Source organism: Myxocyprinus asiaticus, chromosome 7, assembly GCF_019703515.2.
Source record: "Myxocyprinus asiaticus isolate MX2 ecotype Aquarium Trade chromosome 7, UBuf_Myxa_2, whole genome shotgun sequence".
In the NCBI taxonomy this organism is placed as follows: Eukaryota; Metazoa; Chordata; class Actinopteri; order Cypriniformes; family Catostomidae; genus Myxocyprinus; species Myxocyprinus asiaticus.
Window position 1 is genome coordinate 33,203,848 of NC_059350.1, and position 13,584 is coordinate 33,217,431.

General features: G+C 41.2%; 1 protein-coding gene across 1 annotated transcript in view; it reads left to right on the top strand.

The window, feature by feature from the left end:
• Positions 1-4,383, top strand: part of LOC127443662 (prominin-1-A-like) — a 73,908-nt gene extending 69,525 nt beyond the window's left edge. The window contains exons 26-27 of the mRNA XM_051702397.1: positions 1,876-1,912; positions 2,984-4,383. Coding sequence (XP_051558357.1) covers positions 1,876-1,897 — 22 coding nt within the window. The 3' untranslated portion in view covers positions 1,898-1,912; positions 2,984-4,383. The remainder of the gene's footprint in view (positions 1-1,875; positions 1,913-2,983) is intronic.
• The last annotated feature ends 9,201 nt before the right edge of the window (positions 4,384-13,584 follow it).

The following is a 13,584-nucleotide window of genomic DNA, read 5'->3' on the forward strand; positions in this document are numbered from 1 at the left end:
TCAGTGTAATGATTCCAGGCGAACACATCACAAAGGTTCCGCCCCTCCAACCAGTGTTTATGCTGGTTTATGCTGTATTAATGGTAAATACGTTAATCACGATTAAGAAAAATTAATTAAATTAATCGCATGCGTTTACGCGTTAATTTTGACAGCTCTAACTTTTTATAAATTATTTCTTTCATAAATTATGTCTAAAATCACATCATGTTTTACACTGTGAGCTATTCACTATCATGCATCTTCTCATTACATTTCTCATTTTCCAAATGGTTGATATTTATATTCATTTTCACCTTTTTCTTTACAGTAGTGTGGATATTGTTGTCAGTGGTTATCATAGTGAGCCTTTATATGGCATAAACAACCCCATGATGAACAGGTAGAGTTTACAGTGTTTCCCAGCCTCATCTCTGTGCATGCTTAAATCACGTTTTCACACCTGGCTCATTTGGAGCATTTGTTTCGGAACCTGTCATGTTTTCTCCTTTGGTTTAGTTCATTTAAGCATATATGAACATAGCAATTGCACTTGGATCAGTGGCAAAACAATCGGTCTGAGACCGCCTGAACGAGGTGGTCTCGGACCTATTGCAAAAGAACTCTGGAGCAGTTTGCTTGTGGTGAGAATGCAAACTGACCCAACGGGCCAACGAACCAACCTGCATCACAATGCATGATCACACAAATATTTAATTGTATTTCTACTAATACCAGGCTTAAAAATTGAACAGCTATGCATCTTTCATACTGTACATTATAATGATGTGATGCCTGAATGCACTTTTAGCATGCAAAACATTTTAGCATTATTTTATTATGGACAAAACAATATAGATTTGTAATATCAGACATTGTACCAGCCACAACATGAAATGTTTTTATCCTGTGATTAGTATCAGCCTGAATTTTTATATTGGTGCATCCTTAGTTGCTTAGACACCCCAAAATCGGTTTGGTTGTTTTCATGCTTCAGTCAATTAATTAATCAGTAAAAAAAAAATTGATTGATGTTTGTTTATGTAACAGCATGCCATTTTTTCCCAGCATGTACATTAGCTTTTTATATATACTGTATATATTTATATATCCGTTGCATGAGGGAGGACATTATGAACTAGCTATTTAAAGCATGTTTTCTGCTCTTCTTTGAAGTTTTAGTTTTAATCTGGCCATTTATACTGCCAAGTTTCAAAACTAAAGAGATTTATTCACAATTAACCTGGATGTGTTTCAGCTATCCATCTTATGACACAATGAGGTGGTATCCTCGGGCCTCTGCCCCCCCGAGACAGCCTGACTGGTGACACAAATTCACACACACACTTTTTCACATGGGGTATGCAAACCTAGACGCATCCTACAGGTATATAACCCTTCATCCATTCATCTCTTGACTGTTCGTCAGTTATCAACCTTTCTTCTGTCTTCACTGGCTGCGATCGTTTCTATGTTCATACGTTTCAAAACACATTCGTTCACATTACTAATAGTGATCCTCTTGTTGTACACTTCCTGCTTCTTTTGCCTCTGATGTCTCAACTATCCGAACATGAGCTTTCCTTTCTTTGCATTGTATTCATTCATTGCCTTATACACCATTACACTATAATACACATTTACTTATGTTTTTCTTCTTTCCATCTTTTTCACTATTCTTTGTTACACATGCAGCCTTGTGCATGTCCCATAAACTACTTACTTAAGGTTTCACTCTCAAATCATCTGTCATCTTTGATTTTTCAAGTTATTCAGGTAACATGTGCAAGCAGGCTTTGCTTGACTACCTATAACACCTTTGATAACATTATACATTACATCTTTGTATAAATTAAATAAATTATACATTAAATGTTCGTACTTTTTCTTTTACAGTGGTGCAGAGAACTGGAGCTAAAGAGAGTTTAGCAAGGTAAGACAATTACGTGTCTTTTAACCTCCTGAGACCCGAGCGTGACTACTGTGTGCATTTTTCATTTCCCTTTTTGATTTGTAACTAGTAGAACCTAATAAAAATGGCAGTAAATAAATAAATTGTAGAGCAAATAGTTTTCCTAAAAATGTATGTCCTCATATGTGGATGGTGGGATTAATTTATGCAATTTAAAATAATACCAATCTATAGAAAGTCAGATTTTTAAATCAGATTGCTTATTATGTTTCAGGAATGTTGGTTATTAATGTTTTTGAGACATTACAGACATTAAATCAGAAATTAGCATAAGTAATTCTGATTCAATTAATATCCAATCACTGCCAACCATGTTAAAATAAAATTATACATTATGAATTCTGAATCTATGTACTGATTACCATTTTCCTACTAACATGCTGAGTGGTCCAGACATCATCTGCAGCCTGAAACTGAATTTTTGATACGAAGTTTGGATTGTATGCAGCTATATTATGCTCCCTTTCTCCCTATTTAGGGAATTACTTAACCTCCAGTGTGCTGTCAATCTGCACTGGTCTCAGAATAGTTCGAAATGCACCTTATTTTCATCCTAATGCCATATAATTTTTTTATTTTTAGCTTTTGGATAAACCCATTGATCCTTAATTTGATAATGCACAGTAAATGTAGGATTTCTAAGGAAAAGATTAGCTAAAGGACAAATTAGTGTACATTGTGTTTATCAGCATAGTGAAATAAAAAAATGGCATATCGGATAAAACTAGAGACTCTAACAGGTTTCAATGTAAACACTTAATTAGGTTTCTTACCAGCTTTAGTTTTGTTGCCGTTTCTCCCAAAGACAAACTCTTCTGTGGTTGGGGCCATGTTGTTTTTTCACATGACTCTGACCGTCAAAACTGCCCAGAGTCTTCTGAACTGAGATCAGTTTAAATAAATTTTAATTATGCGTTGCATAGCGAAGCCAAAATACAACGTCCATGCATGTGTACGTGGGGTGGCACGAGGTTAAGACGTACAGTATGCTGAATGCATTCTTTCGGCCTAAATTCATGTTTCTTTTTTTAGCCAGGAGATCATCTGTGATATTTCGGATTCCAAAAAGTGAATGAAAAATGAAGAAAGGAAAAAAGGGAATATAATCAGTGAAAATAACATTAGAAAGAGTTAACTCCAGTTTCTTACTATAGAACATTCTCAGACCTGAACTGAAGAATCGCAGGTATGTAAATGCTACATACAGTTCATCATACATGGTAAACAGCAATTAATTATTTTTTACACTTTCAAAAAGTTTTTAAATTTTTCTTTATATTTTGTTAATACCCGTTTTATAAAACATGTCCTTTAGTGATCATTTTTGGTTTTTGGTGAACTTTTTAGATTTTAAGAAGAAATTAAAGGTGTAAGAAAGGTCTGTGATGTCAGTCTGTGCACTGTGATATTGTCTTGATGGTTCTTGTTTGTAGAATCAATCCAAGAAAATGTATGGTGTTTCTGAACCAAACAACCCATGTTTGTTCATTTAGATCAAAAGATGGTCAAAGCAAATTTCAGAGCATTTACAGTAGAAAAGTATGTCATTAACTCTAAGGTACCTTTTCATTTCTTGTGTAAAATGTTACTTTATCTACATTTTGTTGTTCAATTAATGAATTAAGTATTTAATGATTAGTTTAAAAAAAAAAAAAATCTTAGTAAAACACAAAAAGGTTTGAGCAATAAAACATCTCTTTGTATATTAAATGCACTGGAAAATGGCTTAGTGACTTTGTAGACAAATTAACTGAAGCCAAAGTCCTAAAATACTGTTTCATCATAAATGTTTGAAATGTCAGCACCTTTGATACATTGAAAAACTGAGCTGGAATAATTCCTTTTACACCACTAAAACCAAATGATAGATTCTACAATTAATGTTAAGCAAAAAGGTTTGTTTATTTTTGTTTTCTTCCTGTTGTATTCTTTTGAGTGTCTTACTGTATTTGATTATATTCTTTTTGTGTCCACATCAATACAATAAACTGAAAATCTATTTTAATATGTCCAGCTGGCAGTGTAAAGGTTCTGTAATCATTCCTAAAATGCACATTTCAGTACAGAACAGTGGTCATACAGTATAGTACCACATAGAGGCTCTCAATCTTTTGTACAAACCAAGTTTTTTCTTATATTCCAAAAATTATATTTGTGAATGAGATTCAATGGAATGAACTGTGATGTTCTAAATCTGTTACATAATATCAAAAATTCTATTAAATCAAAACTTCTCTCTCTCTTTCTCATGGCCTGCAGTGTGGCACTGTATGTGGTACAGATCTCCAAGGTCTTGTTGTCACCTATGTTTTGAGACTCCAGGCATTTGTACTGAGTGTTTTGGATTTCACAGTATGTGATACAGTATGACAGGTTCACATGGAATTCCACTTGAACATGGAGGATGTGTGACAGTTACAATAAAAAAAATCAGCTCAAGAGGGTTTGTTGTGTTCTTTGTGGAGGAAACAAATGTAAGAATTGGTTCTAAATGCAATAAAGACTCTATGTAATAATTTGTGGGCCCAAATGTAATAAAGGCCTCACTGATCCTTTAAAACATGGAACACATTCACCTGCCATTAGTTTTTAAAATGTCATTTTATTATTTAATTAGAGATTAAATAATCACTAGAATGTTGTTATTCGGTGCGTAATCTAACAACATTTACCTTATTTTTATTATTCTCAGGTTAGGTAAATTCAGTCAAATCTGGCCTACATTATAAGCATCTTAAAAAAAATACAACCTGGACAGAAACCTTTGCTCATGATCTCAAAACATAAAAAATCAAAGCCACGGTAGGCAAATTTCTTGTTCCCTATCTGTCACTCACTCGACGTTGTGTTGATGTAGTGACACTAGGGGTCACTCTTGGGAGCCCGAAACACCTCTGGTCTTTGAAAAAAGGCCAATAAAAATTGGCGAGTAGTATTTGCATACCACTCCCCCGAACATATGGGTATAAAAGGAGCTGGTATGCAACCACTCATTCAGATTTTCTCTTCAGAGCCGAACGGTCGATGCTCACTGAGCTGAATTCCCACGGCTGTTCATTCACCTCTGCTGGATCTGATGGCGCATTTCAGCGGCTTCTCCCCCCTCGAGCGCGCACAGTCGGTGCTGACCTGTTTGAAGGCGTTCAGACAGAAGACAGCGGTTTCACTGAAACTGTTTCAGAGGCTCCTGGGGCATATGGCATCCTCAGCGGTGGCCACTTCGCTCGGGTTGATGCATATGAGACCACTTCAGCACTGGCTCCAGACTCGAGTCCCGAGATGGGCATGGCGCCACGGGACATATCGCGTGGCCATCACGCCGGTCTGTCACCGCCTCTTCAGCCCTTGGACCGACCTCATATTTCTATGGGCAGGCGTTCCCCTAGAGCAGGTCTCCAGGCGCATCGTAGTTATGACAGATGCCTCCAAAACGGGCTGTAGCGCTGTATGCAATGGGCACGCAGCCGCCGGCTCCTGGATGGGCCCACAGCTGTGTTGGCACATCAATTGCCTCGAGTTGTTGGCAATTCTGCTCGCCCTGCAGAGGTTTCGGCCATTGATCCAGGGCAAGCATGTGTTAGTTCGGACAGACAACACGGCAATGGTGGCATACATCAACTGGCAAGGCGGTTTGCGCTCCCGTTGTATGTCACAACTCGCCCGCCATCTCCTCCTCTGGAGTCAGCAGCACCTCAAGTCGCTGCGAGCCACTCAGATCCCGGGCGACCTCAACACTGCAGCGGATGCGCTGTCACGACAGGTTACTCTCAGGGGAGAGTGGAGACTCCACCCTCAGGTGGTCCAGCTGATTTGGAGTCAATTCGGACAGGCACAGGTAGACCTGTTCGCTTCCCAAGAATCCTCCCACTGCCCGCTCTGGTACGCCCTGACCGAGGCCCCCCTCGGCATAGACGTGTTGGCACACAGCTGGCCCCCTGGACTACGCAAATATGCCTTTCCCCCAGTGAGCCTACTTGCACAGACCCTGTGCAAGGTCAGGGAGGACGAGGAGCAGGTTGTCCTGGTAGCACCCTACTGGCCCACCCAGACGTGGTTCTCGGACCTCACACTCCTCGTGACAGCCCCTACCTGGCAAATTCCCCTGAGGAAGGACCTTCTTTCTCAGGGGCTTGGCACCATCTGGCACCCACGACCAGACCTGTGTGGCCCCTGGACGGGACGTGGAAGACTTAAGTGGCCTACCACCCGCGGTGTTCAGTCCGGGCTACTCTCACACGATCCTGAGACCCCAACCTGTCTATGTGCCCAAGGTTCCCACGACCCCTTTTAGGGATCAGGTGGTGAACCTGCAAGCACTGCCCCAGGAGGAGGCAGACACAGTCCTGACGTTGCTGTGTCTGGTACGCGCTTTACGCATCTATTTGGATCGCATGCAGAGCTTTAGAGTCTCTGAGCAGCTCTATGTCTGCTTTGGTGGACAGCGGAAAGGAAGCGCTGTTTCCAAGCAGAGGATCGCCCACTGGCTCATTGACACCATAGCAATGGCATATCATGCTCAGGACGTGCTGCCCCCGGCAGGGCTATGAGCCCATTCTACCAGGAGTGTAGCGGCCTCCTGGGCCTTGACCAGTGGTGCCTCTCTAACAGACATTTGCTGAGCAGCGGGCTGGGCAACACCCAATACCTTTGCGAGGTTCTACAATCTCTGGGTGGAGCCGGTTTCGTCCCGTGTAATGGCAGGCACAAGCAGGTAAGTCCGGGACAGCTGGCCGGGTGTATCACTTGCGCATAGCGCCTTTCACCACCCCTGAGCTGAAGACGTGCACTGTTGACTCCCAGTAGTGTTCACAAACTGTGTTCCCTGGATGATTTCCTCCGAGCCCTGTGGCAGACGAGTATGCGAAGAAACTTGCTGCCGGCTCAGTACGTGTGCTAACTAAGCCCTGTACTGGTGTAGGTGCTCCGCATGTGTTGGTTCCCCATAGGTAACTCCATGCGATGTATATCTTCTGCTAATTCGTTTCCCTGTTGGTAAACTGCGTCTTCATTGGGCAGAGGCCCCTCTGCCTCAGTCACCATGTTTGTAGAAACTCCTCCCCCGTAGGGTAGGACCTACCATGGGACTTCTCCACATGACATACTTCTGACAAGGCTCAGCAAGACCATGTGACATATTTCCACTCAAAATACCCCCCCCCCCCCACCCGGGTGGGGTGTGGTCTCCGCGGTGTCTTCCCCTTGGGAGTGACACCCCCCCCGACGTAGACCTGGTGGCCTCAGTCGGTTAACTCTTTTCTTTTTTTTGGGATAGAGAAAAAAAAAGAGAGGATAAGAGGCCACGACTGGGCTAGCCTGTCTCTATCTTTTGGGCAGTCGACTTGTCCCCGAAGGGCCGTTCGACACTCACAACAGCGTTGGGGGATGTTACGTGTCGGCCTGGTGCGCTGGCTACGAGGCACACAGTGGTCTGCCCGTCACACACCGCCAGTTCACATAACACAGTTCAACCAGTTGTGGCATTTCGTATAGGGACCCCTAGTGTCACTACATCGACACAACGTCAAGTGAGTAACAGATAGGGAATGTCCTGGTTACTTTCGTAACCTCCGTTTCCTGATGGAGGGAACGAGACGTTGTATCCCTCCTGCCACAATGCTGGACTACCCGCTGAAATGGCCGGGTCCTTGTCTCTGCTCCTCAGCACAAAACCTGAATGAGTGGTTACATACCAGCTACTTTTATACCCGTATGTTCGGGGGAGTGGTATGCAAATACCACTCGCCAATTTTCATTGGCCTTTTTTCAAAGACCAGAGGTGTTTCGGGCTCCCAAGAGTGACCCCTAGTGTCACTACATCTACACAACATCTCGTTCCCTCCATCAGGGAACGGAGGTTACGCAAGTAACCAGGACGTACTCAATAAAATCAAATATATTAGTTACAGTTTATTTTCTAGCATTCAAAACGTTCTAGGTATAAAGGTATTTACAAAGTAAAAAATAAAGTACAAAAAACAAAAAAGTTTTTTCAATCAAAGGCAATATCAGCAAGGCATCTAACGTTGGAGATACTGTTCAAATGTACAATATCTGATGTAATGATCTTTGCATCAAGTCTTTTATAGACGACCTGTCTATCGGTAACAGCCCCGTTGGTGATGTCAGTTGTAATTCTGACTTTGCATCCTCTGTCGACGATGATACATTTTTTCCACTGCCATCCACGATGTCTCACCTGCAAAATATTATGCTCTATGGTAATATATCTTCTTTTACTTCTCCTGATTAAAAGTTTTTATTGATTCGTAGATATAATACAGATAATACAGAAAAACACAACATACAGTTGTGCTCAAAAGTTTGCATACCCTGGCAGAAATTGTTACATTTTGGCATTGATTTTGAAAATATGACTGATCATGCAAAACAACTGTCTTTTATTTAAGGATGGTGATCATATGAAGCCATTTATTATCACATAGTTATTTGACTCCTTTTTAAATCATAATGATAACAGAAATCACCCAAATTGCCCTGATCAAAAGTTTACATACCCTTGAATGTTTGGCCTTGTTACAGACACACAAGGTGACACACACAGGTTTAAATGGCAATTAAAGGTTAATTTCCCACACCTGTGGCTTTTTAAATTGCAATTAGTGTCTGTGTATAAATAGTCAATGAGTTTGTTAGCTCTCACATGGATGCACTGAGTAGGCTAGATACTGAGCCATGGGGAGCAGAAAAGAACTGTCAAAAGACCTGCATAACAAGGTAATGGAACTTTATAAAGATGGAAAAGGATATAAAAATATATCCAAAGCCTTGAAAATGCCAGTCAGTACTGTTCAATCACTTATTAAGAAGTGGAAAATTTGGGGATCTCTTGATACCAAGCCAAGTTCAGGTAGACCAAGAAAGATTTCAGCCACAACTGCCAGAAGAATTGTTCAGGATACAAAGAAAAACCCACAGGTAACCTCAGGAGAAATACAGGCTGCTCTGGAAAAAGACGGTGTGGTTGTTTAAAGGAGCACAATATGACGATACTTGAAGTCTTTACTGTGCCAATGCCACAAAAAAGCCCGGTTCCAATATGCCCGACAACATCTTGACACGCCTCACAGCTTCTGGCACACTGTAATTTGGAGTGACGAGACCAAAATAGAGCTTTATGGTCACAACTATAAGCGCTATTTTTGAAACGTGGCTAAGCAAGAGACTTGAGGGGCAACACCATGAGTGTTTGCCACCCCTAAGCAGAGATGCTGTCAGCTTTCTGAAGATCAGCTTTCTAGAGGGTAAAATAGCCGTCCAAGCGGGGGTATTCCTCTCTATTTTGTGGTAGCCGGTGCACTAGAGTCATTCACTATTGAAACCTCAATGTCCTCCGCCATTTTAAACAGTATGTATCCAATGTGGAAACTCTGGTAAGAGGTAAGCGCCTTGAGTTCTGTAATCAATGATTCTATTGTGTCTCTCAGCTGTGATGAGCCGTAATGCTGAAGTTGTTCGTTTAAAGCCGTTTAAAGCTATTTCCTAGCTTTAGTAGTGTAGTAGCGATAATGGAGCGCTGTTGAATGTAAACAGTGGCTGAAGCGGATTCACTTCACGTCACCAACTGGCTCATATTTCACACAAAAATGGTCTTTTGCCACCACTTGCTGGCTAACATATGTAATGCAAAAAAAAAAAAGACAAACAGTAGCTCTAACACATATGCACTGCTCTTACACTTTAGTTTAGAATGGCACGAACACAAGCGGAGTGATACACACACAGTGAAGCGTCCGAGTGCTGATGGTGTCAGACCATCAGTGCTCATGGAATGTCTCTCGCCCAATCAGATACGAGGACCGGAGCTAACTGTTGTATGTATATACAACAGTATAATCATAATCATATGTGTAATAATCATACACATAAATATAATAATCATACACATCCAAAACTATACCTCTCTTTCCACAGCCCCTCCCCGAGAGTCCCCCCAAAACACTAAATAACTGCCCCATTTCCAATCAAACAAATCCCAAAATCCCCAGCCTTCTATATGACACCTCCTCGAAAGCTGCCACCCTCCCCATCTCTGCACACCACTCCCGGAATGAGGGTGCTCCAGCCGACTTCCATCCCCTTAAGATAAGCTGTCTGCCTATCATAATACGGGTAAGAACCCAATTTTTTATTTTTATCCACCATATTGATGACCACCCCATCGCCCAAAATACAGAGTCTGGTGCAAAATGAAATATAAGTGCCCAATACGTCACACATAAAACTCTGAATCTTCAACCAAAGTTCTTGGATCTTAACACACCACCAAAAAACATGGGTTGTGTCTCCATCTTCTGATTGGCATTACCAGCAGGTGGGTGTGTCTTTAAGACCAAGCCTATACAATCTAGAGGGGGTCCAATAGAATCTATGTAAAATCTTGAATTGCATAAGGTGCACCCTTGTATCTCTAGATACAGACTTAACCTTTTTTAGAATCCTAGCCCACACTCCCTCCTCCAATACCAAGTTTAAATCTTTCTCCCATAATCTCTTGATAGAAGTTAAAGCTCCGTCCCCCAGCCTCTGAATTAGCAGGGAGTAATACACTGATGCCTCATGACCTTTTCCAAAGGCAGTAATCAACTCTCCCAGAGTATCTGCTGCTTCAGAGGGGTGTATGCTACTCCCAAAAATAGTACAGAGCAAGTGGCGCAGCCGTAAATACCTAAAGAACTGAGATCTGGGAATCCCAAAATGTTGAACCAAATTTTCAAAGGATCTCAACACTCCACTCTCATATAGGTCACTGAGCACATTAACCTCCCTCACAATCCACTCTCACCAGCAGAAAGGGGACTTACTAATACATAATTTGGGGTTCAGCCATACGCTCGAGGCAGCATTTAAATAAATGTCCAAATTAAACCCTCTGGACACTTTTGTCCATACCGAGTGCAAATGCAAGATAACGGGGTGTAACTTAACTTCTCTGATTAGTTTGATAGAAAGGTTTGGAATGGTGAAATAGGGGCAAGAACTTCCTGTTCAATACAAAACCAGGGAGGGGCTCTCTCAGGTGGAAGCAACCAATGAGCCAAATGTCTGAGACCGAATGCACAATAATAAAACAAAATCTTAGGTAGGTCTAGTCCACCTTTGTCAATCGGCCTATGTAATTTATTGAAATGTAATCTGGGACGCTTATCATTCCAAATGAAGAACTTCACTATGCTATCAAATTGCATGAAATAAGAGAGGGGGACATCTACAGGGAGAGATTGTAGCAGGTAGTTGAATTCTGGAATACAATTCTTTTTAATAACATTAACCTTCCCAATCATAGATAAATGTAATGAAGCCCACCTGCCCACATCGCTCGAAAAACTTTTTATTAAGGGGTCAAAATTAACTCTGGTGCTGGAAATAAGATGCCCAAGTACTTAATGCCCTGTTTGGGCCACTGGAAGGCACCTGGCTGAAAAGCTGTCACTGGGCAGTATGCTGTCAGAGCCAAAGCTTCGGATTTAGACCAACTGACTCTGTATCCTGAGAATTTAGAAAAGGAATGAATAATTCTGTGGAGGCAAGGCATAGATCTAGTGGGGTCAGAGATTAATAATAAAATATAATCTGCATAAAGCAAAAGTTTATGCGCCATACCTCCCGCCACCACCCCTGGAAAATCATCTTCCTTTCTTATCGTGGCTGCTAATGGTTCCAGGGCAAGACAGAACAATAATGAGCAAAGAGGGCAACCCTGCCGGGTGCCTCTATCCAGAGTAAAATAATCTGAAATTAATCCATTTGTTTGTACCACCACTAACGGGTGTCTATAAAGTAACTTAATCCATCCAAAAAAAGTATTCCCAAACCCATATATTTCCAAAATCTTAAATAGATAATCCCATTCTACCATATCAAACGCCTTTTCGGCATCAAGTGAGATGGCAGCGACCAGAGTCTGATCATTTGCCACTGACCACATGATATTGATGAAACGCCTAATGTTATCAGAAGAGCTGCAGCCCCGAATAAACCCCACCTGACCTATATGTATAAGAGATGTCATAACTTTACTTGATCAGTTAGCCAGAATTTTTGACAATATTTTTACATCTAGCTGGATCAGGGAAACTGTACGGTAACTCTTACACTTGCTTGGATCTTTGTCCTTTTTAAGAATCAGACTGATTGGGCTTGTGTCATGGTTGGCAGAAGCTTTACATTCTTTAATGATTCCGTATAAACTTCTAACAAAAGTGGAGCCAGTTCTGTAGCATAAGGTCTGAATAATTCAGCGGCAAAGCCATCTGGCCCCGGAGACTTACCTGGTGGCAAGGCCTTAATTACCTCACCAAGCTCCTCCATGGTTATCTCAGAATCAAGAGAATTTTTTTGCTCCATCGTCAGTTTAGGGAACTCTAATGGCTCCACAAAGTTTCTAATATCTTCATCAGTAGACGAAGACATGGAACTATAGAGATCAAGATAGAATTCTTTAAAAGCATTATTAATATTAATGGCTGAGGTAAATATTTTACCACCAGCAGATTTCACTGAGTGAATGGTAGAAATAGACTCTCTCTGCTTTATAAATCTAGCCAAAAGCTTCTCTGATTTGTCCCCAACTCAAAGTATGACTGTCTTGCCCTCAATAGCCAAAACTCCACCTGTCAAAATAGTAATATATGTATTTCAATTGGGTCAATTCTCTGAGGCCATCAGACGACATTCGGCGCCTCAGCTCTGCCTCGGCACTTTTAATATTCCCTTCCAGTTCTTGTGCTTTGGATTTTTTGGTGAATGAGGCATACTGTATAATCCAACCCCTAAGAACTGCCTGAAGTGCCTCCCAATCCATGCTCACAGAGGATACTGAGGACCAGTTGGTCTCCATACAAACATTGATTTCAGCCTTCATCATTTGTTGGAATTCAGGATTTTGCAAAAGGGATACATTAAAGCGCCAACTATATGATTTCTTTTTCTCCGTATGTGGCAACATCTCTAAACTCACCAGGGCGTGATCTGAGACTAAGATGTTTCCAATTGAACAATCAACTGATGAAATGATGGACTTATATATAAATATATATATACAGGTGCATCTCAATAAATTAGAATGTCGTGGAAAAGTTCATTTATTTCAGTAATTCAATTCAAATTGTGAAACTCGTGTATTAAATAAATTCAATGCACACAGACTGAAGTAGTTTAAGTCTTTGGTTCTTTTAATTGTGATGATTTTGGCTCACATTTAACAAAAACCCACCAATTCACTATCTCAAAAAATTAGAATATGGTGACATGCCAATCAGCTAATCAACTCAAAACACCTGCAAAGGTTTCCTGAGCCTTCAAAATGGTCTCTCAGTTTGGTTCAATAGGCTACACAATCATGGGGAAGACTGCTGATCTGACAGTTGTCCAGAAGACAATCATTGACACCCTTCACAAGGAGGGTAAGCCACAAACATTCATTGCCAAAGAAGCTGGCTGTTCACAGAGTGCTGTATCCAAGCATGTTAACAGAAAGTTGAGTGGAAGGAAAAAGTGTGGAAGAAAAAGATGCACAACCAACCAAGAGAACCGCAGCCTTATGATTGTCAAGCAAAATCGATTCAAGAATTTGGGTGAACTTCACAAGGAATGGACTGAGGCTGGGGTCAAGG